General features: G+C 40.9%; 1 protein-coding gene and 1 pseudogene across 1 annotated transcript in view; one reads left to right on the forward strand and one right to left on the reverse strand.

Moving 5' to 3' along the window:
- PRMT8 (protein arginine methyltransferase 8) overlaps window positions 1-26,662 on the forward strand; it is a 114,503-nt gene that overhangs the window by 70,213 nt on the left and 17,628 nt on the right. Inside the window, exons 6-7 of the mRNA XM_069101433.1 lie at window positions 6,095-6,210; window positions 20,490-20,640. Coding sequence (XP_068957534.1) covers window positions 6,095-6,210; window positions 20,490-20,640 — 267 coding nt within the window. The remainder of the gene's footprint in view (window positions 1-6,094; window positions 6,211-20,489; window positions 20,641-26,662) is intronic.
- On the reverse strand, window positions 25,488-26,615 carry LOC138171859 (dynein regulatory complex subunit 4 pseudogene; annotated as a pseudogene).

Below are 26,662 nucleotides of genomic sequence, written 5' to 3' on the forward strand. Positions count from 1 at the left end.
ACACACACATACATAGTTCTAGCCTCATAGACCTCTTGAAAAGATCTTGGGGGGACTCAGGAGAATTTCTGATCTAGGGAGAGGAGACAAAATGTGTATATACATATTGATAAATAGCCATTAGATTTGGAAATTAAGAGATTCAGTGACAAAGTTGGTAGCCAGACTGCAGTGTAGATAAGAGTGAGAAGAAAGGAAGTGAATGTAGTAAGAACTGATGCTTTTTTCTAGAGGCTTAACTGAGAAGTGGAAAAGAAATATAGGACAATAAGTAGATTGTCTGGGAGGACCTAAAAAGTAATTTTCTTACTTTACTTTTACTTTACTTTTTTTGTAGGCAACAGGGAAAGAACTAGTATACAGGGAGAGACTGAAGACTAATGGGGATGATGGTGAATCATTCTGGGGGCAATTTTTGCTGGAGAAGATGGAAAAGAATATGACCTAGGGATTCAATTCATTAATAATTAATATTAATAAATAATTGATAATGTTACCTTAAAAACTCTGGCTTCTTAGTTCATTGATCTACTCAGAGCCCATGACCTCTATTTCACTTCACTGTGGCTACCCACAAGCTCTAGAATATCATCTATAGTTGTGCTACCTCTGTGACCCAGAATTTAGCAGTTCCTCTCTTAGACTATCACCGTTTCATATCCTTATAAAGTGTCCTTATAGCTTTCCATCTCTTCCTCTGTCACATTCAGTTAGTAAATTAGACAATTTGCATTTATTAAGTGCCCACTATATATGTCAGCACTGTGTTATGTACTGGGGATGCAAATAAAGACAAAAGACAAATGCTCATAGTTTAAAATAGGAAACAACATGCCAAAAGCTATGTACAAGCAAGGTATATACAGGATAAATTGGAGATAATCAATAGAGGGATGGGCCTAGCATTTGGGGAGATTGGGAAAGGCTTCTGGAAGAGGGTGAAACTTTAAGATTAAACTTTCGCCCTGATATTTGACGCTAATGGCTCTACCTCTCCCTCTTCTTCCAATCAGCCCCCACTCTTGCCTTACTTTCTTCTTTTCAGTATTGACCCCATTGCTGACCAGTGCAACTATATCCTGTTCTCTACTCTTGAATTTCTTGGTTCCAACTGCCACTCACAACTGTCAAAACTCATCCCTACTGAGACAGCTGAATGTGGATGGAAAAAAATTCACACAACTATACCAAATAGGTCCCCTGTAAATTCATTTAGCTAATCTAAGCTGGGCTATCACTGTTGCATGGCAATCCTTTCTATTACATTTCCTTCCATTGCTTTTCCAGACTTCTTCTCTCAAGTTCCCCTCACTTTAAGGCGAAGACTTTGCCTCCTACTTTGCTGTGTGCTCTCTCTTTTCTTTCCTAACCTACATCTCAAAGCCCCTCCAGATTGATGCCCATTCTCTACTTTGTTTTAGCCTCAGACAGAAAAGTGTTCCTTCTTGTCTATGGCAAGCTCCCTTCTTGTACCTTTGACCACATAACCTTCTGTCTTCTTTGGGTCCTTTGCCTTCAGTCATTCCTTCTTTCTTTCCCTCTCCCTCTCCTTCTTCTTCTCCCTCTCACTCCCTCTTTCCTTCTCTCCCTCTCCCCCCCACTCTCTCTTTCTCTCTACCCCCCATCTCTCTGTCACACACACCCCCTTCTCTTCAATTTCTCCTTATCTGCCAGTTCTTTACCCACTGTCATCTGCCGCCTGAAAATATTTCAGGACTCCTTCACCCTTAAAATAACCTTCACTAGGGCCTATCATTCCTTCAAACTGTCACATTACATTGTTTCTTCCTTTCATTGCCAAACTAAAAAAAAAAAGTCATCTAAGCTTGCTGTTTTCACTTCTTCACCTCCCACTACTCACTTCCCAACCTCTTGCAATCTGGCTTCTGGACCCACCAATCAAATGAAACTGTTCTCTCAAGTTTACCACTGACTTCATACCTTCTAAGTTTATTTTTCTCTGTCTTCATCCTATTTGACCTTTGTACAGCTTTTTGGCATTGTCAGTCAATCCCTCCTTCTGGATACCCCTCTCCTCCTTTGGCATCTGTGATATTGTTCTTTCCAGGTTCACTTTCTACATACATGACTACTTCTCAGTCTCTCTTACTGGATCTGCTCCTGTACCCTTCACATGGGCACTGATAAAGACTGTCCTGGGCCCTTCTCTCTGTATTTTCTCTTAGTGATCTCATCTTCCCATTACTATTTTCAGATTGTTGCACTATTGCTATCATTCATCAACCTCTTCTCCTTTGAGGTTCATGCTATCTAAATATATCTCCCAGTTCAGATCCCAGAAGCTATTATCTACTGACCCCCAAGATATTCTCCTTCCCTTTTTTCTGTCTGACTCACAATCTTCCTGTCTACCTCAATGCATGCCCTAATATTAGGAAACTTAGACATACATATTCATGTTCCCTAAAATCCTCCAACCTTCTGGTTCCTCAGTCTACCCAATCTTCATGGCTTCCTCCTTCAATTCACCCCCAACTACAGAGAGGGATGGTGCCATCTTGATCCTACCATCACCCACTGGTGTCCATGATCAAGCAAGAACTCTGACATCCCTTGTTCTGATCAGAATCTCTATCATGCCACCTCTCCCTAAACCTATTCTTCATCTCAGTGAACCAATATCACTCAACTTTCTCCTCTACTATGGACTCCCTGACGTCTTTGTTCTAACCTTGCTGATGCCTTAGCAAACTCCGTGCTTTGCTTGCTTTCACCATCTGCCTCCTCTGCTGCTGTAGAAAGCTGAAGGGAGTAATGAAACTATTGTGACTGGGGCCATTAGATATTTATATAATTTAATCTCAACCAGGAGCTCACTGAAGCAAGGCAAGCCTTTAAGGAATCCTTAATTGATGAGCCCTTCCCTCCCCCCACCCTCTTCACCCCAGTCTTCTGAATACTCTCTCCTCTCTGGATTTCTGCAACACTGCTCTCTTATTTCTCCTCCTGTCTGGCTCTCCTCATCTCCTTTGCTGGGTCATCATCCGTGTCACAATGACTAACTTCAAGCATACAATCAGACTGTATCCTGGGTCCCCTTCTTTCTCCTGTCCTTTTTCCTCTTTATATTCTTAAAAAGAATAAACTAATTAATTTTTAGTTTTCAATATTCACTTCTATGAGTTTTAAATTTTCTCCCCCTCCCTCTTCACCAAGATGGCGTGCAATCTGATATAGGCCCTACATGTACATTCTTATTAAACATATTTCACATTAGTCACATTGCACAGAAGAGTCAGAACAAATGGGACAAGCCTTCTCTTTGTACTCTTGCTCTTGGTGACCCCATTGGGGGTTTGGCTACCTCCACACAGATGATTCCTATATCTATACATCCAGACCCATCTCTCTTCTATGGCACAGTCCTACATTCACAATCACTTACTGCATATTTTGAATTGGATATAGATCTCTCACACTTAACGTGTCAAAACATTAGATTCCCCTCCTACCCACCCCTCTTCAAAACTGTCCCATGACCATCAAGGGCACTACTGTTCTTTGAGTCGCTCAGGTTTGCAACTTTGGTGTTCTCCTTGATGTCTCACTCTCATCCACCCCACAAATCTAATTAGCTCTTATATTTTGTCATTTCTGTTTCCACAACATCATTAGCATACACCTCCTTCTCTGTATTTATTGTTCAGTGGCATGTGATTCTTTGTGACCCCATTTGGGGTTTTCTTGGCTAAGATGCTGGAAATGGTTAGCCATTTCCTACTCCAGCTCATTTTGCAGATAAGGAAACTGAGGCAAACAGTTAAATGACTTGCCCAGGGTCACACAGCTAGTCAAAGTCTGATTTGAATTCAGAAAGATGAGTCTTCCTGACTCTAGGCTTGGCACTCTATCCTAGCTGCCTTATACTCACATCCCAGTTTAAATCTTTATCATATCTTCTAGACTCTTGGAGTAGCCTACTAAGCAATTTCCCTGACTTAAGTCAATCCCTTCTGTGTGTCTTGGTACTGACTGTCCCCCATGCCTGGAAATCTCTCCCTCCTCATCTCTACCTTTTTGTAATCCTAATTAAGTGACTCTTTTTTTTTATTAAGCTTCTGTTGGTTACCATGTTTGCTATTGGTTTCTTCTCTAATGTTAACATATCTGCTTTAAATGGGTTTTGTATATGCTTAGATATATACACATGGTTTTGCCCTTTTAGAATGCAAATTCCTTGAAGGCAGGGTTGTTTGGCTTTTCTTTTTAACTCTAGAGCCTAGAACTGTGCCTGTAACACAGTAAGTGTTCAATTACCACTTGCTAGTAAAGTTGATCATTGTATTGTATCAGCCTCTTTCCTCTGTAGTCTTCTTCCTTCCTTTTGATTCATCCCTTCTCTAGTGCATCTCCTACCCAACTTCCAGAATAATCTTCCTAAGGCACAGATCAGACCCAATTGCTCCCCTGCTCAAAAATATTCAGTTCTTTTTAGGATAAAAATCAAAGTCCTTTGTCCAGCATTCAAAGTCTCCACCCCACCCCCCAATCTGGTTCCAAGCTCTTCCCAGATTTATTTCATATTATTCCTTTCCTGCAGCCAACCTAATAGCTGTTCCTTGGCACTCCATCTCCTGTTTTTCTTAGTACAGGCTGTCATTCAGGCTTGAAAGCTACTTCTTAGAATTTTTACCTTACTTTAAGGCTCTACTCAGATGCCACTTACTACACTAAACTTTTCCCAGTCCCTGTTGTTGTCCCCTCCTCCCCCATTGTTGTCCTCAAATTACATTGCATTTATTTACCTGTTGAAGGGGTACCTCTACATTGTACATTTTGTCTCCCCCTATCCATAGAACGCAAGCTCCTGGTGCACATGGACTACTTTGTCTTTGTATCAATAGAACTCCAACACAACACTTTGTACATAACAGGTATTTTATTTTGTTGAGTTGAATAAAAAAAAATCCCTTGCCATGGAAGTTGAGAAAGGCTCCATGGAGCATATAGGCTCTGGAGTATGCATAGGATTTACAGAGAATGAAGGATGTGGGGGTGGGAATTTAGGCAAGGGAAACAGCATGAACAAAAGTTTGGAGGTAGGAATGGCAATGATGCCTTACATTCTTATGGTGCCTTCTACATACACATCCATCAGTTTTGCTCATTTATTTCATCTTCACAACTCTGTGAGATTCAGTATCATTACTCCCATTTTTCAAATAAAGGACTTGAGGCTCTTACAGGTGAAGTGACTTTTCTTACACTCATTTTTATAGGACCTCGAGACTTCTAAGGGATTTTCTTTACAACAGTCCTATAGAACTACTATAATTACCCCATTTGGTAGTTGAGGAAAGTGATTTATATGTGATCACACAATGATGGAGCCTGAACTCGAACCCAATTGATTTTATTCCAAGAGCCCCCCTCTTTCTCTCATATGATGGATCCTCTGTGATCAGGGTATACATGGGGACCTTGAGGAAACCACTCTCAGCTAGAGTGTAGAAGGTGTAGGTTGAAGCATTGCTTTGGCTTTTAAAGCCCTTCATCACTTGGCCCCTTATCTTTCCTGCCTTCTTATACCTTACTGCCTGCCCTCCATGTACTTTAGGTTAAGTGACACTGACCTTGCCGCTCCTCGAACGTGGAGCTCCATCTCCCAGTTGAGCATGTTTGTCAGCCGTCCTCCAAATCTAACATGCTTTTCCTCCTCCTCCTGTTTTCTCTATCTTCCTTCAAGTCTCAGTTAAATCCCAACTTATGCCAGAAGACTTTCCCAGTCCTTAATCTGAGACTGTCCTAAATTTACCCTGCACATACCTTGTTTGTACCCAGTTGTTAGCATGCTTTCTCCCCCATTAGTTTGTAAGGTCCTTGAGAACTTCCCCTTTATTTATATCCATAGGGCTTAGCACCATGCCTAGAACACAGTAGGTGCTTAATGCATGCTCATTGGTTGCTCATTGAATTAGGAAACTCTATACCCTCTCTGGATCACTTGTAGTAAAACTTGTAGTAAACTTGTATATATACTGCTTACACTTCTGGCTAGTCAGAAAAAGGAAACCAAGCTCCCAATCCTGCTGCCAGGCTACCTCACCTCTGATATCTCTCTCTGCTCCAACAGGGTGGGAGAACGTGTACGGCTTTGACATGACCTGTATCCGGGACGTCGCCATGAGAGAACCCCTGGTGGACATTGTCGACCCAAAGCAAGTGGTGACCAATGCCTGTTTAATAAAGGTCTGGTAACTCATAAATGTACTGATTGGGCTAGAATTGTCTTAGGGATACATCTATGCTATCCTGGAAAGGGAGTTTGATTTGAGGAGCTAAGACCTCAGGGTTGGGCCTTGAGTGGGCCATCTGGACAGAAAAAGAAAAGAAACATGTTCAGAGCCCAGCTCTCCAAATGACCCTAGTTTCCTAAATCCTCAAGTTATCCTCAACTCTATAAATTATAGTGGATTATTCTTGGCACTTTAGAATTATAAGACCTTGAGATAAAAAAAAAAGAATTTAGAGATGACCTAGTCCACCCCCTTCACTTTACAGCTCAGAGAGCTGAGCCCTAGAGAGCTGAATTGATTTGCCTGGCGTCACACAGTAGCAGAAATTGGATTTAATCTTTGTCTTTCTGATTCCACATCTAGCACTATAACCCAATGCCTCAAACAATTGACCAGTATTTATTTTATGCTGACTTTGTGCCTAGCCTCTGAGTGATAACAGGGGGCTGTGCCATGCTTTGAGTGTTTTGGGATATAGCTGTTCTGGAGTTCTGATGCTCAATATGTTTCCAGACTCCCTTGCTGTTAATGACTGATGAGCCAGGAAGCATTTCTATCAAAGAAGGAGTGAGCAGAATTGCTTTTTCCAGTTTGTTGAGAATCATACTCCATGATGGTGTGGTGGGCCTGGGGGTTTCTTGGGGAGGCACAAGGGGAGGAAAGAATGCCATGTGGAAGAGGGATTCTACTTTATCTATTTGGTTTCAGAGGGTAGAACTATGCACAGTTGGAATAAATTGCCGAGACAGATATCAGCTTGATGTATTGAAGAACATTGCAGTAATTCGAAGAATCCAAAAGTACAATGGGTTTCTGGGAGTCAGGGAGGGAGAGGGGTAGGGAGCTCTTCATTCCTGAAGGCAGCTGGTAAATATCTAATAACTGGAACTCCAGAAAACAAAAAAGTAGCCACAGCACACTTTTAAGTGTAATCTGCATTATTTGCACTTTTATCCCCCAGTTAAGTCTAGGCAATCAACAAGACAATAAATTGAACCCTAATTTGTAGGGTGTCTTGATTTCTGAGGTATAGATACTTAACACTGAAAATTTAACAAATCAGTTCTTGAGAGTAATAGAAGTTGTCTTCAGCACTCCCCATCTATAGGTCTTCCCATGAAGGTTGGATGAGGAGGTGTTTGCTCTATTGCAGAGGAGATTCATGCTTAAGCATTGGTTGGACTACGTGATCTTTGAGGATCCTACCAACACTGACATTCTTGGTTTCTCTAAAAGGGTCAATGGTAGGACTAAGTTAGGTTTACCAAGGTGTCTCTAAACTAGAGCAAAATGAGTCATATTAGAGGCACTTGGAACAACTTAGAACCAAAGAATGCTAAAAGTAGGTGAGGGTGGGGTTGGAGGTCAGTACTAAAGATCATCTAGTCCCAGTGAGGAAACTGAGGCCAGGACAGGTAAAATGTCTAAGGTCACAAAGCAACTGTGTAATTAAGCTAGAATCTGCCACCAAGTCTCTTGACTCCCAGGCCAGTGGTTTTGCTCACTATACTACACTATACTACTATACTACGTCTCTGGAGATTTATGTTTGTCTTTGAGAACTTGGGTCAAGTCACAAGTAGATTGTCATTGGATAGACATCACATTAAGTAAAGAGAACATTCCTGCTTCTTGGAGGGGGAAGAGTTCAAAGATTTCCCAAACAGGGGAAAACTGAAATAGATGTTATAATACTCCTGTCCCTCAATCCAGTCCAGGTAGAGAGAAATTATTATTAATTATAATAATTGTTGTTGTAAAAAGTCTCCAGGCAGAGATATCCTATACTTTTTCCTTGGTAGCCCTCATAGAATCTCAAAGGCAGAGTGACTCCTGGAATTATGTAGTACATCTCATATCTATTTGTTCTTGATAAATCCCTATCAGTTTATAGTGATTCTTTCTTTTTTAAGTGCTTACAAATTATTCTGTTAATTAATTAAATTATAACTTAATCAGTTTTAGAATTTATTTTAATCCTAGAATTTGGATAGGAAATAAATATTTCTCACTCTCATAAAGTTTTTCATATTCATGCCAAATAACTCTTGGTATAAATAAAGCCTATTTTCTCTGGTTCAGGCCTCTCTGGAGGTAAAGAAGAGTTAGCGTTCTCTTAAACCAATCCTTCTAATTAATCCTTCTTATTGCTGAACTGCAGATGTTACATCCAAGTCTCTTGCAGAAGTCCCACTTCCTTCTTAAAATGTAGCACAAAGAGACAAGTGGGATAATTTGAAGACTTCTCAGAGGTACTTGAGATAAAAAAAGGTGATAGGGCCTTAAGGATGAGTGGTCAATGTCCTAGAAATGTACTACTCAGTCAATTTAGTTGTTTCTTTCTCAGGTTAGTGGGAACTCGTATTTTCTTTGGATTATTAAACCCAGTGTGAAAGGTGTCATGGTAAAGTAAAGAGCTAGCTGGTCTAAGAGTCATGAAGGTTTGGGCCCAGGCACATCCACTGGCTCACTAGTCTAGCTTTGTGACCTTGATCAGTCATTTAATTTCTCACTGCTTCAGATAATTCTCTAAGACAAGGGCTCTTAACAGACCCAGTGGGTCTGTGGATACATTTTCGGGGGGGAGGGTTTGTGAATGTTTCTTAATGTAGTGGTAACTGTATTTCAATATATTTTACTTTCTTTTATAATTTTCTGTATCTAACTGTTTAAAAGCAGTATTCTTAGTCCTCAGGCTTCATTGGATTTCTAAAGGAGGGTATATTGCCCCCCAAAGTTAAGAACCCACAATTTAAGATCATTAGTTGCAGGTCTATACTGGTAGAGGAAAGAGGAATCTTTCTCACTTGAAATTCTCTTCAACAATGAAATCACAGATTTGCTTCAGTGGGAGGAGGGGAGTTAAAAAAAGACTTTCAGGAAAAAACAACCACAAATCCTCCCATGATGCAAATCATTTAGATTGATAATAACAACTCCCATTTATGTAGCACTTCACACACATTGTCACGGTTGAGCTATACAACTATTCTGTGAGGTAAAAGATCATTATCACAATTTTACAGGTGAGGAAATCTAAGCTTAGATCAGGTGAAATGATTTACCTAAATGATAGTAAGTGACAGAACTAGGGCCCAAACACAGAGCTTCTAATAACCAAAACTTGTGTCCTTTTACTTAGCAAGATGGAACTTCCCTACTTAGGAGTTCTCTCCATCTGTACAGGCCCAATGCCTGCCTTTCCTTCATGGATATGTATCGTGAGTTGTGGAGGCTTTCAAAATGAATCGCTTGGTAGCAAGTCCTCTGGTGGTGGGCTTCTCCAAATGTAATAGGGCTGGTCCTGGACAATAGACAGTTACTCCATCCCTGGGACTATATTCAAAGCCTGGCAGAACTTTCTAGGGCTTGAATTCCATTGGCACAGTCTTGGAAAAACTTGGCTATCTGCCAAACTGTGATGAGGCTCTTTGATTTAAACAGGCAAATGGTGAGGTCAAAGAGTGCTGAATTGGCATCAGAAGAGATGGGTCTTGATCCTGGCTTTGCCATTTCCTACCTGACTTTGGGCATTCATTTATAAAGTGAGGGAAGGTTCATTCTAGATAAAAGACTATGATTCTAGCATCTATATAAAAATAAAACTAAATATAAATCAATACAAAAATGTATATGTCATAATTAAAAATTTTAAACTATGACTTAAAGACCAATAAAGATTTTGTCTTTCAACAAAGGAATGAAAAAACAGCAATAGTGTTACTTAGACTCTTTATGATATCTCTGGTGATTCAGCAATAACAGCCCTCAGAAACTTAAAGATAAAAGGGCAGCATCTTCCTGGACTGATCACCTGAGGAAATAGCCTAGGCACCATCATAGGATTTTAGGGCTGGCGGGGGCCTTGGAGATTATCTCAATCAACCCCTTTATTTTAAGAGTCCAGGAAACCGATGTACAGACTTTCCCAATATTACACAGGTATTAAGTAGCAGAATCAGGTTTCAAATATGGGTCCTTTCAAGTCCTAGTTCATCCTCATGCCCCCTCCTCTGGCCACCACCACCATTTTGAAAATAAGGAAACAGGCCCAGATTGGTGAAGGGACTTTGCCCAAGGTTACACTAAATAAGTAGCAGAGACAGAATCTAAACCTAGGTCTTTCATCTCCAAATCCAGTGGACTGTACTACCCAGAGCTGTCCTTCCATTATGTGAGACAGGCATTCGAAAAATCTCCTCATTTGGTTACACTGAAGTAGGTAAATTCAACCAGGCACATTCAAGGACATTCTAACCAACCCAAATCAAAGAGACTTGTAGAGATTTTAAAATATTACTCCAAATTTTCCAAAACTGATTATATTATAAGATTTGAAGACCATGATTAAGTGTTTCCTCCCTTTCTCTTCTTATCTCTACCTGCCACCATTTTTGTCTTTACTGGTTTACTACAGGATAGGGATCAGTTGGTTTGTTTGGAGGTTTAAAACCACCAGTGATCTCCTGTTCAGTTGTCAGTAATGTGCTAAGTAATTTTTGTCTTCCTGAAGGGCTAGGGAAATATTTGCCCTTATTCACACACCCTTAATTGATGTTTTCATGCTATTAATGTTTTTGGTGCATTAACCTTTATTATAATTAAGCCTGTGTTTTGACCAGACATGCTGGGACACATCCATTTGTAACATTACTTAGTGAAGGCCAAGAAAGGCCAAGGCCATTCTGTTTAATTTATGCTGATGGAGCATGAAGTCACCTGGGGGTTGCCCTCAGCACAGGTTCTAAGTTTTCTGAGAGGCTGGAGAAGTTCCTATTCCTCCCAGGAGGAGGCCTGGGAGTCAAAGGAACTTGGCTCTGCTTCAGATCTTTGTATTCCAAGAAAGGTCATAGGATTTAAAGTCAAAAAAGGCCTTAAGAGTCATCTCTTTCAACCCCTTCATTTTACAAATTAGGAGGACAGGGAGAGGAAGTGACTTGGTTCAGTTTGCACAGATAGTGGTAGGTGGCAGAAACAAGATAGGAGCCCAGGTTCCTTGGATCTGGGGCATTTAGGTGGCACATCTAGGAGCACTGCACCTGGAGTCAGGAAGACCTCAGTTCAAATCTGGCCTCAGATACTAACTGTGTGACCCTGGGCAAGTCACTTAACACTGTTTGCCTCAGTTTCCTCATCTGTAAAATGAACTGGAGAAGGAAATGGCAAACCACTCCAGTATTTTTGCTAAGAAAACCCCAAATGGGTCATGACTGAAAAAAGGGAATATCATCCTTGAATCTAGGTCCAGAGCTCTTTCCATTGCATGGTACCCAAAACTCTCTATATCATAATACTAACTCTTCTAGAGGACATATGGAAAAGCAGTGAGGACAATGTGAGGGATATTCTAATAGAAATGAAAAGCATTAGCAAAGGTATGGAAGTAGAACACATAAATAGAATTATCCTCAGTCAGGGGCGGCTAGGAGGCACAGTGAATAGAGCACCGGCCCTGGAGTCAGGAGGACCTGAATTCAAATCCAGCTCCAGACACTTAACACTTACTAGCCATGTGACCTTGGGCAAGTCACTTAATCCCAATTGCCCTGCCCTCCCCCCTCCAAAAAGCAGAAAAAAGAAAAAAAAAGGAATTATCCTTGGCTCAAAGGGGGAGAGGTACCCTAAAGATTCTAAAGGATCTCATCCAACCTTATCATTTTCAGTCGATTACATGGAGGCCCAGAGACTTTCCCAATGTCACACAGGGATTAAATAGCAGATCTAAGATTTAATGTTCCTGCAGCATTGAATAGTTCACTCAGATAGAATAGCAATTATGTATGGGAATCGATGGAAGAGGAGATTGGCAATGTACAGAAGCAACAGGTTGTAGAGAACCTTCAATGGTGGTTGAGCTGGACAACTATCCAGCAAGAGAGGAGAGCCATTGATGAGTTCTGGGCAGAGTGTCCATTAAAAAAGTGACTCTGGAAGCTACTATAGGATAGACTGGAGATGGGAGCAAGTAGAGGAAGGGACCAGTCCCCATGGTTTGGACAGGTGAGAAGTGGTGGTGAACTATGGCTACGATGGTGGGAATGACAGAGAAGAAAGCTGAGTTTGCATCTCACCTCTTTCTTATGGCCTGTAGAACCTGGACAAGGCACCATAATGGCTAGTGTTTATATAGTGCTTTGCTAATATTATCTCCTTTTACCCTCTATTATTATTACTATCATTTTACAGACGAGGAAACTGAGGCAACCAGAGGTTGAGTGAGTTTCTCAAGGTTATACAACTAGTGTCTGAGGCCAGATTTAAACTCAAGTCTTCCTGACTCCTGGGCAAGCTCTCTATCCACCATGGCACCTAGCTGTCAGACATCTAGCTGTTACAACACTCTGAACCTCAGTTTCCTCATATGTAAAATACAGGTTGTGCTGGATAGTTTCTAGGGTTCTTTCCAATTCTAAATTTGTGAACTTAGAAGAATTTATCAAGCATGGGCATTGACTGAACATAAGGAAGGGAAAAAGAAGGGAAAGGGAATCGATATTTTTATGTATCACTCAGTGCTTCACAAAATTGCATAGTCAAGTAAAACAGACTCCCATATTGGTTATGTTCACAAATGTGTCTCATTCTGCATCTTGGACCCACACTTTCTGTCAAGATGCAGATAAACTTCTTCATTATCGATCTTTGGAATAATGGTTGATAAGAGTTCTTAAGTCATTTATTTTTACAAAATTGCTGTTATTGTTTATTGTGCAAATTATTTTCCTTGTTTTTCTCATTTCACTGGGCATCATCAGTCCTACAGATCTTCCTAGGTTTCTTTGAAATGATCCTCTTTATAATTTTCCATAGTATAATGGTTTCCTGTTACATTCAAATGCTATAATTTGCTCAGCCATTCCCCGGTTGATGCAGACTCCCTCAGGTTCCAATTCTTTACCACCACAAAAAAGAGCTGCTCTAAATGTGTTTGTACACGTAGCAGTTTTCCCTTTTCTTTGATCTCTTTGGGAGTGCTGCCTGGCTTAGTCTTAAAGAGTTCCAGGAATAGCAAGTCCACAGATCCTTCAGTTACCAGTTCCTAATATTTGGCACACTTGACGGGTGGGAAGTTCTTCCTTATGCCTAACTTCAATCTTACCTGCTGTGTTGTAAGACCCTTCTAAGTTTTTTTTTCCTATTTTTTGACTAGAGTTAGCAAATAGTTGCTGAGCATCATTCACCTAAAAAGAATGGTACATTGTGAAGTCTTTCAATTACATTTGTTCCTCATGCAAAATTGATTTTTATCTACTTCCTGCTGAAATTGTTCTATCTATTAGTTCTTCATTTCCCATTTGGAGCTGAAAATTCTATCCTTTTTTTCCCCACTGCTTTTAGAACCTTTGTTTTTTCTCTGCTTGGGTTCATTTTTAATGGGTTACCACAGAGCAGACCAGGACTGCTCTCTGTGACTTTCTGATCTAGGATCTCTAATGAGATACTGCTCAATACTGGTGCCCTGAAGGTCAAAGTATCCTTGATTCTTGTCACTCTTTACCTGCTGAAAGGTTACTCAGATATTTTTCTCCTTAAATTAAATCCCTGCCCCACTACTGAACCTTTATCTTTGCTGTTGTGATTCCCCCTTTTTGTTTCCCCCAATTACATATAAAAACAATTTTTGACATTCATTAAAAAATTTTTTTGAGTTCCAAATTCTCTCCTCCCCCACATTGAGAAAGCAAATACTTTTATATTAGTTATACATGAGTCGTCATGCACAGCATATTTCCATGTTAGTCAGGTTGTGAAAGAAAACACAGACACAAATCCTCCCCCCAAATTAAGTAAAAACAAGTTTGTTTCAATCTTCATTTAGACTCCATCAGTTCTTTCTCTGGAGATGGATAGCATTTTTATCATAAGTCCTTCAGAATTGTCTTGGATCAATGTATTGGTGAAAATAGCTAAGTCATTCACAGTTGATCATCATACAATATTGTTATTACTACATATAATATCCTTCTGGTTCTGCTCATTTAACTTTGTATCAGTTCATGTACATCTTTCCAGGTATTTCTGAAAGCATCCTGCCTGTCATTTCTTATAGCACAATAGCATTCCATCACAATCATACATACCAATTTGTTCAGCTGTTCCCCAGTGGACATCCCTTCAATTACTAATTCTTTGCTGCCTCTAAAAGAACTGCTATAAATATTTTTGTACAAAAAGGTCCTTTTCCTTTTTTAAAAATCTCTTTGGGATGTAGAACTAACAGTGGTATTGCTCAGTCAAAGGCTTTGCATGGTTTTATAGCCCTTTGGCCATAGTTCCAAATTGCTTTACAGAATGGTTGAAATAGTATATGTTGTGGTGATTCCTTACACTCTTTTAACTCCTGTCCAGAACCCATTCATAATAGTGATTCATGTTCCAGTTACTTGACAGATGACAGAAATATGATTGGCTCTCTAGGTAAGACAAGGAAATGAGTAAGATCTAGAAAGATCCATAGCCCTCCCAGGTCATATCTCCATCTATGCAAAGATAGGGCAAGCTGCCCAAATATAGGAGAAGATGAGATTTTCCAGGGAAAGGATTGGAGACTTAATTTTGAAATGAATAACTGTTGCTTCATGGACTTTTATTTTGTTTAAACTGGATGGAATCTGGAAAACTGTGTTGTTTGATATCAACATTTTACATATGAGGAAACTGAGGCCCAAAGAAGTGAATTATTTTGGTCAAGGACTCACAACTAATTAATAGCAGAGCCATAATTTTTAATTCAGATCTTCTAAGTTTCAGCATCCTTTCTACATAGCATGGTTGACTTCTTGTTTCCTTAACCCTTTGTCTTAAAAGAGAATAAGTTCCAGGAATGTTAGAGCCAAAATTCAGAGTTCCCATGATAAAGAAGAAATTATTACAAGCATCAAGAAAGAAGCAGTTAAGGTACCAAGGATCAGGATCACACAAAACCTGTTGGCTTTGAAGAATGACTAGAGGAGATCTTGGAATAAATACAATGAGATAGGTTTCCAACCAAGAATAGCTGAACAAATTGGTGTATATGACTGTGATGGAATACTGTTGTGCTATAAGAAATGACAGGCGGGATGCTTTCATAAATAACCTAGAAAGAGTTACATGAACTGATGCGAAGTGAATTGAGCAGAAGCATACCTTGAAAAGCTGAGTATAATCTTATAGGGTAATAATGGGTTTTAAGTGCAATAGAGAAGTTTTTTAAGCATTTCTGATAAAAAAGACAAGAGTTGACGGAAGAAAGGAGGGAAGAAAAGAAGCATTTATTAAGCTCTGGACACTATACTAAGTGCATTACAAAAATTATCTCACGTTATTCTGACAAAAACCCTGTGAGGTAGGTGCTATTATTATTTCCATTTTTCAGGTGAGGAAACTAAGGCAAAAAGAAGTTAAATGATTTGGCCAGGGTCACACAACTGGCAAGCAACTAAAGTCATATTTGAACTCAGATCTTCCCGACTCCAGGGCATGTTCTATCCACTCTGCTGTGTGCCCATATTACATCATAACAAAATTAAAAATAAATCTTACCATTTATAGTCAAGGACTTTATAGTGCTTTTTGTCAATGATATTCTCAGCTCAGTGATAAAGAGAAAGTAGATGCTTCTGCATTAAAAATGAAATAAAATTTAAAAAAAAGATAGTATACCAGCATGAAGACATTAAAACTCTACATCAATATTTAGCTGGCACACACACTAGAAAACTTGAATGCTGTATTGCCCAGTTAAAGGCAATGAAAAAGAAACATGGTGTAGAATCTGGAAGACAAAAGTATATCAGAAATTCTTGATGCCCTTAGTCAAAATCAAAATTAAAAGTGAAAGCCAAAAGGTAAAGGTGACAAATAATAAACAAGGAGATAAAGTAACACAAAGAACATAACTCATCATCAATCAAAAAATATACTGTTGAGTTTGGAGAAGTGTTGTATAGTGGTTAGAGAGCTGGCACTGGAGCCAGGAGAACCGGACACGTTGGCCATGTGACCCTAAGGCAAGTCCCTGAACTCTATAGTATTTGAGACGAATCTCTAAGACTATATATTGAAGAGAAAGTGCCAACCAGCATTGAACAAGGTGATTCTCCTTTGCCAAAGAGACTTGAGAAGCAAAGAAATTAGAAGAGAATGAGAACCTTCCTCCCCACCCCCAAAGAATATAGAAAGATGTAGAAAGTTTTTGGTAATCCATATAAATATAATAAAATGAAAACACAATTTGAATCAAATGTAAAATAGAAAACTTGCCTACCATTAATGTAGGGGATTCAGAAAGTTTTAGGGAAGTTACTTAGTGAAGCTACTAAAGTTTTAAGATACGTGGTATAATGAAGAACAGAAGATATCCCAAAGGTGTCAAAGTAGGTGATTGAAACTCTTGTTGTTCAGTTGTGTCCGACTCTTCATGACCCTATTTGAGGATTTCTTGGCAAAAATCCTCCAGCAGTTTGCCATTTCCTTCTCCTCATTTTACAGATGAGGAAGCAGAGGCAAACAGGGCTAAGTGACTTGCCCAGGGTCACACAGCTAGTAAGTGTCTGAGGCCAGATGTGAATCCAGGAAGATGAGTCTTCATGATTCCAAACCCTGTACTCTATCCACTGTGCTACCTAATTGAAGCTCTAGCATTTTTGAAAAACTGGAAACCAATGGACCTTGTGAAGATCCTTAATTATTGGCTCAAACACTTTACACTGGTGCATTAATAACTAACAGAGTATTTTACTAGCTTCCTTTTGGTTACAAACCTGGTTTTATCTTTCTTAACAGAAACCATCACATATTTTTTTACACAACATGAACCCTAATTATGCTTTACATTGTAGAATGTACCATGTAGAATCTACCATGGCCATTTTCTTGCCATCACCTCCCCTGTTCCTCTACTCTCCAGACCACTGGAAACTTCCATTTGCCATGTTTATTATTACACATCCTGGGGGACTTAACCCCCAAAGTTCTGGAACTCTGAGGGGAATTACTAAACACCAAGGCATCATATTAATCACATTATGTACATGGATGGCATCATGTTATATGGCACCACTAAAAAAGCAACTTTTTTCATGGAAGCATCTGATAATAACAAATATTATTTTAATTTGAAAAGTATAAAAGTCTAAATATTTTCTAAGGAAAAATAAAACCTGTAGCTTTTTAATTTGAATATGCAGGTTAAAAAAGTTATTTTTGTTTTTTGAGACCAGACCTCTCTATCTTTCCCAGGCCTGCAATGTGGCTGCCACCCATGAACCTAATCCCAGTACTGATTGGCATGGAAGCTTTAATCTGCTATTTTTCTAACTTGGGTCAATCCACTCCTCCTTAGGCAGCCTGGTGGTCCCCCTCTTTCAAGGGCTCACCATATTGATGCCAGACTTAGTTTGAACATCAGACTAGTCAGCCCTCCTGCAGGTCAGAATGCCTAATCTTAAATGATTTGCCAAGCCTTCTGCACAGCAGGAATTACAAAAACATGTCCCAAATAGCTAGGAATAGAGGTGTGCAGCCCCTAGTTGCAGGGATTAAAAGTATATGTCACTATGACTTGCTGGAAGTAAAATTGAACCAATGGAAATTGAACCTAGGAAAGACTATTAAGAAGAAAACTGATGTTATAAATGTTAAGAACTTGGTTGTCAAAAACTAATGTCAATAACACATTTAAAGGAATGAGCACCTGTTCATTTCTTTTGGCATAGTAAACTGGATAATGATGCATCCAGAGGTTATCCAATTGAAAACTGTACAATGTTAACAAAATGCAGAATTCATAGCCCTAAGGCTATATAAAAAATTATTATTTCCTTGTCTAAAAGGAGGAAGATGATTGATACAAGTTCTCAGACCACAAGATAAATAGATCAAAACTTTACAGAAATATTTTTACTATAATCAGTCAATCAGTTGGTTGTTTGTTGTCCTTCATTCTCAAAAAGGACCAAAATGGCTTTTACTACAATGATTCAATAAACATTTATTAAGTGCCTACTGCATGCCAGGCACTGTACTAGGCACTAGAGATACAAAAAAGAGACAAAAGTCATTCCCTGCCCTCAAGGAGCTAGCAATTTAATGCAAAGATGCAAACAAATATATACCAAGCACACTGTATACTGGATAAAGAGAAGGAAGGCAGTAGAATTAAGAAGGGTTGGGGAAGGCTTCCTGTAGTCTGAGCAGAGGAAGGAGAGAGCTTCAGGCATGGGGGACGGCCAGAGGAAATGCCTGGAGCCTAGAGATGGATCGTCTTGTTCCTGGAACATCCAGGTCAGTGTTGCTGAATTGAAGAGTGCTTGGTGGAGGGTGAAGTGTAAGGAGACAAAAGAGGTAGAAAGGGACTAAGTTCTAAAGAGCTTTGAATGTGAAACAGAATATTTTGTATTTGCTCCTGGAGGCAACAGGAAATCACTGGAATTTACTACGAAGGGGGTAACATGGTTGGACCTGCACTTTAGGAAAACCTCTTTAGTGACTGAACAGAGGATGGACTAGAGTGGGGAGAGACTTATGGCAGGCAGACCCACCAGCATAATAGTCAAGATGTGAGGTGATAAGGGTCTGCATTCTACAGAGGGGTGGCATTGTTCTTGGGTTTGTTAAGAGAAGAGGGTGTATTTGGAGAGATGTTGCAAAGGTGATATTGATTTGCCTTGACAACTGCTTGAATATGGGGGATGAGAGATAGTGAGGAATCCAGAATGACTCCAAGGTTGTGAGCCTAAGGGACTGGAAGGATGATGTTGCCCTTTACAATAATAGGGAAGGTAGGAATCTGGGAGGTTTTAGGAGGGAAAATAATGACAACTGACAAATCAACCATGACCAGGCTTAAAGCTAAAGCTAAAGCTTGGTAGAACCAACCACTTTTTTTTTTTTTACATATTCTTTACAAACTCAGGATAATCTCTGAACATTGGGGAGGTGTCTGCGAAAGATGTTAGTGCTAGTATTATTATTCACATTTTACAAATGAGGATCGGAAGCCTAGAGAGATAAAGCACTGAACTTGTCCATGGTCACACAACTTGTTTAATGAGAGAACAGAATTAGAATTCAGTTCCTAGGACTATGAATCTAGTGCTTCCCCCAATAGAGATCATCTAATAATAATAGCCAGCATTTGTATAGCATATTAAGCATTATAAAGCACTTTTCAAATCTCTCATTCTCTATTTACAATAGTAACAAAAACGACAATAATAATGAGCATTTGTATTACTATCACACTTTAAGGTTTGCAAAATGCTTTACAAAAATCTCATTTTACCCTTACTACAACAACAGATCACATTTCTGTAGTTTTCTAAGGTCTGTCAAGTGCTTTAAAATATTTTCTCATTTCATCCTCACAACAACTCTGGGAGGTACGTGCTGCCTTTCACAGATGAAGAAATGAAAGCAGAGATTAATTAACTTGCTCAGGGTTACACAGCTAGTAATTATCTGAAGCCAATTTTGAGTTCAGAGATGATATGTGAATGCAAGCAGACAACATATGACTTAACTCAAATTTTATAAGGTCCTATAAATATCCCATAAAAGAAAAAGAAAAAAAATAAAAATTCAGACTTCTCTGGCACAAAGGGATGGCCAAAAAATTTCACATGGATTTTCCAGATCATGGGGGTGCCATGTCCCTAGCCTCCACGATGTGGATGGGATGACTGTATTATCCCCATTTTACAGGTGAAGAAACTGAGGCAGAAAAGTCAAGTGAGATGGCCAGGATTATGCAGTTAGTAAGTGCTTGAGACTGGATTTGAATTCAGGCCTCTGCCAGCTTTAAGTCAATGCCCTCATGTTTTCAGGTGAGGAGTGTCACTGTCTGGACTCAACTCAACTCTCCTGACTCCCACACAAAAGCACTTTTCTACTTTACCAGGTTACAGTCACACCAGGGTAAAGGGAGGCCTTTTCAGCTGGGCAGGCTCTGCCAGAGCTTGGCTGTGCTGGGATGGCACTGAGGAAGCCAGGGTTACCTCCACATTAGGTTGAATCCTTGGACTAGGCCTTGGCTACAATGATAATGACCCTGAATCCATTGTTCTTGGGTTTGTTAAATGTCATTTTTTAACCTCATTACCTCTCTTTTCTTCCCACCTTGGTCACAGTAAGTTTGCATTTTTACTCCCTGAGCCCTGGAGCTGCAGTCAATGGAGTGCACGTGTGACTCCGGCAGCCCTGGGGGAAAGGGGGTAAGTGGCCTGTACTCTCTTTCCTCTCCCACTGCAGGAGGTGGACATCTACACTGTGAAGACTGAAGAGCTCTCATTCACATCCGCATTCTGCCTCCAGATTCAGCGCAATGACTACATCCACGCCCTGGTCACCTATTTTAATATTGAATTTACCAAGTGCCACAAGAAAATGGGATTTTCCACAGGTAAGCAGGCCTCTCCTGACCTCTTGGCCAGCAGGTGCCTCTCCTATAAGACTGTGCAGTCTCAGTGGTTTATGAAAAGTGCTCAGGAACGACATCTTGCAATCTCTCCTTAGAGGACAGGAAGAAGCAGCTTCTATCCTCATCATCAAAGCTATAATGAGGAATTCCACCATCTGGGGAAAATTCATTTGAGTGTGGGTGGGGATGGAACAGAAACCCCAGGAAACCTTAAGGATAGTGAGTTACCACCATGGGCTCCCTGCTGGTCCTGGGTGTTTGAAAGGCACCAATACTCCAGCCAGAGAACACCCCCAGGTTGTATACCTTCCCCTCTCCCCCACCTTCCACACCCTCAGGGAAGGCAGGCCCAAGAGAGGGGCTTGATGTCGATGGAGATCCAAGGGAAGGAGGGTGAGAGGAAAAAAAAAAAAAAAGCGCATTTCTTCCCCTCAGGGCACTTTGCTCGTTCCTGGAGATCAGCCAGGCCTTCTTTCTTCTACTTCTGGGAAGCATGCTCTCCAGATGCTGATGCCCGGGGAGAAAGAAGTGCCATTCTTAATCAACACCCTGGGACAGAGTTCTGATGACCCAATGCAAAGAAGGGCTCCCTTGGGGACCCTAACATATGAGATATCTGGCATTTCTTTGGAGGAAATGTCTGTCTTCAGCCAGAAAGCCAGAGGCAGCAGCAGCAATCCTAGTGGGCTGGAAGAATGCTGAAGTCTCAGACTCTTAGCACTGGACAGGACCTTAGAGATTCCTCACTCCTGATCTAGCCCAAACCCTTCATTTTACGGAGGAACCTGAGCATGGGAGAGGAAAATGACTAATCCAAGGACATAAAGCTAGTAACTATCAGGTACAGGGCTTGAACCAAGTGCTGGGCATTTCCCCTGCAACCGATTTTGAAGGAGACTGCATTGGTATTAGGGCATTTAGTTATATCTCTTTGTTTACTATGCTGGAAGTACTGTGAGCAAAGAGAATTACATTTGATTGTATCAGGCTCTTTCTGATTCTCCTATCCCCCTCAGAGAAATAGGTTCTAGCCTCAACTTTGCCATGCATGAAGTGTGTGACCTTGGTCTAGTCATTCACCTACTTTTGTTACCATAGGAACCTTATCTGTAGAATGAAGATCTGGTTCTAAATATCCTTTAAGGTGATTCCAAGTGCTATTCTTTGAAGGGCTAATTCTAATTTTAAGTATGTGTGGCATACATATGTTGGTAAATGTTTAACAACCATCTCTCAAGAAAAAAAATACACTCACCACATACTTTTCAGATTAATCTTCATGATTAAAATTTTCTGTCACTTTCTAAAGTTTAGACAATCAATAAAACAATAATTCAAGCTCTTATTTGTAGCATTTTATTATTTCCAAGGTGTGAATGCTCACACTGAACATTTAACAACCATTTGGAGAGCCTGTACCAACTGACTCCAGAACAGCCCTGTGTGATGGTATAGTAAGGGTCAGGGTATTTGAATCTGTTTTAGGGAGGAAAAAAGTACCGAGGAAGGCAAATTGGGGATATAGCCTAAGAATTATGAGATCAGAAAAAGAAAAAGGAAACTTAGCTGAAAGAATACTTTAGAAATTGGGTGATCCAATCTATTCATCTTCATAGGTTAGAAAATAATACCTAATTGGTGAAGTGATATCAAACATACATAATAAATGGAGTGGCTAGAGAGCATAGTGGATAGAGTACTGGGCCTGGAGTCAGGAGGCCTCTTCTTTGTGAGTTCAAATGTGACCTCAGACACTAGATGTGTGACCCTGGGCAAGTCACTTAACCCCATTTGTTTCAGTTTCCTCATCTGTTGTTACTGTTTGTCCTTTGTTCTCAAAAAGGACCAATGACATCAGGAAAATGATGCCGTAACTTTCAAGTGAATTGGATTTAAGTGAGGGAGGGTCATGCTAAAATGAGCTAGAGAAGGATATGGCAAACCACTCTAGTATCTCTGCCAAGAAAACCCCAAATGGGGCCACAAAGAGAAGTTTATGGCTAAAAAACACAACAAATAGTGTTCTCAGAACCGCAGACAAGAAAGGATCTCCAAGGTCCAGTCTAACTGCTGTCTCAAGAAGCATGTCCTATGGGGCAGCTAGGTGGCACAGTGAACAGAGCACCGGCCTTGGAGTCAGGAGGACCTGAGTTCATATCCGGCCTCAGACACTTGACACATTCACTAGCTGTGTGACCTTAGGCAAGTCACTTAACCCCAATTGCCTTGCCTTCCCCCCTCAAAAAAAAAAAAGCATGCCTTATGAAACATTCTTAACAAATGACCCTCTAGTCTCTGCTAACAGACCTCCAGTGGATGGAGCAGCCCCTTTTACATTGGCACAGTTCTACTTGTTAGGAAGTTCTTCCTTACCTCAAACCTAACTTTGCCTCTTTCCAACTGCCACTTATAGCTAGAGGCAGCTCAGGGGATTGGACCTGGAGGTAAGAAGACTTAAATTCAAACCTGGCCTCAGATACTGCCTGTGCGATCATGGGCACATCATTTCACTGCAATCTGCCTCAGTTTCCCTCATATGTGAAATAGGAATAACAATAGTAACCACCTCTCAGGACTGCAAGGATAAAACAGGATATGTGTAAGGCGCTATATAAATTCTAACTATCACCACTATTAGTTCCTAGCTCTGCCTTCTGGGGCCAAGGAGGAGAAATCTATCTTTCCCACATGACAGGTCTTCAGATATTTGTTTAAAGATGGCTGTCGTATCCCCCTCTATGTTCTCTTTTCCAGGCTAATTCCTTAAGCTAATCTATATGTGGTCTAGTCTCTAGTTTTCTCGCTCTCTTGATTTTTCGCAGTGATTTTTCTACCATATCCAAGGGGAGCTACTGCTACTGAATTTTAAGTTGAAAATAAACTGGAACACCCTCAGTACCTGTAGTGAAGTAAAAATCTCTTGAATAATCCTGAAATTTGAGGAGAGAGGAGTCTAGTCCTGTCGCAGATTGAAGAACGTATGGACCGAGGTTTCTTAACCTTTTTTGTGTCTTTTTTTGACAGGCTAGTGAAGCTCATGGACACCTCAGAATCATGGTTTTTGTTTTGTTTTGTTTTGCTTTGCTTTTTTGGAGGGGGGAAGGTAGGGCAATTGGGGTTAAGTGACTTTCCCAAGGTCACACAGCTAGTTTTGTGTTAAGTGTTGAGGCCAGATTTGAACTCAGGTCCTCCTGATTCCAGGGCCGGTGCTCTATTCACTGCACCACCTAGCTGCCCCTGAGAATCATGTTTTTAAAATGCATAAAACAAAATACATAGGACTAAGGAAATCAGTTATATTGTAATGTAATTATCAAAATAAATTTCAAAAAGATATATATTTGAAAATATTAAAAATTTAAATAATGTGATACAAATATTTAAGTACTAATATAGTATTTAATAAAATGTTAAAATATTTTAAAACAAAATATATTTTTAGAAATATGTATCCATGGATAAAAACCACTGATTATAGACTCATAGACAAGCTCCCCCCACTCCTTCCAAAAGAGCCCATGGTCAGAATAGTCCTTTCCTACTTGTAGAGAGAGAGGCTAATCCAAACACTTAACAAGTACTGGGACAGAGATGTGGTTAGATGTGGATATGTATATACACAACACTTATAAATATACACAGACATCTATGTATGCACATACATGCATATATATGTGTGTTGTGTTTGCACATGGAATGTATATATTTACATATATATACACACACACAAGTCATGTGTTGCAACTCCATTTTATAGATGCACAAAGCAAGACTAAATTTGGAGAAGTTATTTACCCCAGGTCACTTGGCTAGTAAGCAATATAGCAATATAATCAGGATCTGAACACGTGTTCTATTTCTAAACCCAGTGATCTTTTCACTGTGTAATTCGAGCACTAATGGGTCTTTTAATTAATGTCTGTTGAAAGAATGAGAGACATTTTTTAATTGGGACAGTCAAGGACTTCAGGGGTGGCAAACCTGTGGCCTTCTAGGTCCTTGGGTGCTACCTTTTGACCTAGTCCAAGTTCTACAGAACAAATCCCTTTATTAAGGGATTTTTTTGTATTGTTATTTCCTTTTCCAGTTCATTTACAAATGAGGAAGCTGAGGCAAACTGAGGGGTTAAGTGACTTGCCTAGTAAGTGTCTGAGGTCAAATTTGAACTCAGGTCTGACTCCAGGTCCAGTACTCTACCAACTGTACTTCTAGCTGCTGGAAGGTTGAGTGGGATTTAAATAAAGAACTGGATCCTGCTGGATGAGATAGCAGATGCAGAGGTATGGACAGAAGAATATTCAAGTAGATGCTGAGGAGACCATTTGGCTGGAGAAATTTGGAGACAAAACTGGAAAAGTAGATAGGGGACAGGTTGTAGCTAGATGCTTGACTATCAACTAAGTAGGGTGCCCCCAGAATCTTGGTGTGCCTGTCTATATAACTTATTATTTCCCCTTCAAAATAATGCTGAGTAGGTAAAGTGGAGAAAGAATGGAAAGTATGGAATAGAAGAAAAATCAATGGATAGTGAGTCAGATGTCCTGGGTTCAAGTTCTGACTTCTACCACCCACCTATGTGACCTTGGGCAAATCAGGTTATTTCTATAAACCTCAGTTTCCATATCTGTAAATTGAAATAAAAGCACTTGTACCACCTGCCTCCCAGGAATGTGGTAAAGATTTGGAAGGAGAACTAGATCCAGAGTCAGAGGTCCTGGGTTCTGATCCTGGTTCTTGCCCCTTATCTCTGTGGTTCTCCATTCTCTCACTTGGAAAAGATTAACACTGAACTCAGCTCTAAATCTCTGAACTTAAGTTCTTTTTCCCCCCTATACGGGGCCCACTTTAATGCAGCCTTGAGACAGAGCAAGGCAAAGAGGCATAAACAAGTTAAAATTGTTCATCTGCTGATGACACAAGGGGCTTGAGGAAGAGCAAGCAGTTCTGAAGGCTTCAGCAGGCCTCAGCCCCTCCGCCACTAGCAGCTGTGGCTGGGAAGGGAGGCCACGGTCCCTCCAGGCTACGTTGGCGTGGACACTAGCCCAGCAGGCCGTGCCCCAGATTCTGTCCCACCACCGACCCTCCACAGACTTGAACCCTGTGTCATCCAGGGGGATGCCAAAGGCAACGTGCTTGGCTTCATAGGTTCGGAGCAAGTCCTTGTGTGCCTTGCAGACCCGGGACTGCAGGTCCTTGATGGCGCACTTTTTAGATTCCAGAACATCCTCCAGCTTTCGGGAGACCACCGAGGGGGCTTGAGGGTCCAGGCTGGAGGCGGGGAGGATCTCGTTCAGCCCCACATCCCTTCCTCTCCATCACGTGTGCGAGCATCATCAGCTCGAGCTCCGGGATCAGATTCTTGAGGCCAGTTTTCTGTTGTACTTCTTGGCTGGCCTTTGCGAACTTGGAATACAGATCACCTCGCTCTGCTCCAACACCTCGTGCGCCCACTGCAGATCTTTCAGTTCCTTCCTGGTGACTTCCAAACGGGCTTTTGTGCGGGCCAGGGCATGCCTATCTTGCTCATTGGTCATTAATCCCCTCTGGAGCCGCGTCGGGCCTTCTGCAGAGGCTCCGCCAGCTTCCTGCTCTGGACCGTCACCTCTGCCACGCGGTCTTCCGTCTTTTTCATGTCCTTGGGGGCTGATGAACGCGATTACTCCGCGTTATGCCGCTGTGGTAGTTCTTGCTGTCGCTGAAGGCCTTCTCGTGGTTCCCCATCAGGGTGTGGATCTGGCCGTGCGTCCTCTCCTCCGCCTCTCCGATCTCCGTCCTCCGGAGACCTAGCTCATCTGGAAGCATTTCCATCTTCTTGTCATACTTGGATTCCATCTCTCGCGCTGTCTCTCAGAGTCGTTTTTCATACGAGCAATCTCATCACGTTTCGGAGGCAGGTTCTTCCCCACCAGCTCCTGCCCCTTCAGCTCCACACTGAGGCAGGCCATGTCCCTGCGCATCTCCTTCTCCTGGGCCCCGGGCTCCCACGTCCGCGCGCGGCTCCTTC

The sequence above is a fragment of the Petaurus breviceps genome, unplaced genomic scaffold (assembly GCF_028583685.1).
Source record: "Petaurus breviceps papuanus isolate PSGF00001 unplaced genomic scaffold, PetGlider_PUasm1.0 470, whole genome shotgun sequence".
NCBI classification, from domain to species: Eukaryota; Metazoa; Chordata; class Mammalia; order Diprotodontia; family Petauridae; genus Petaurus; species Petaurus breviceps.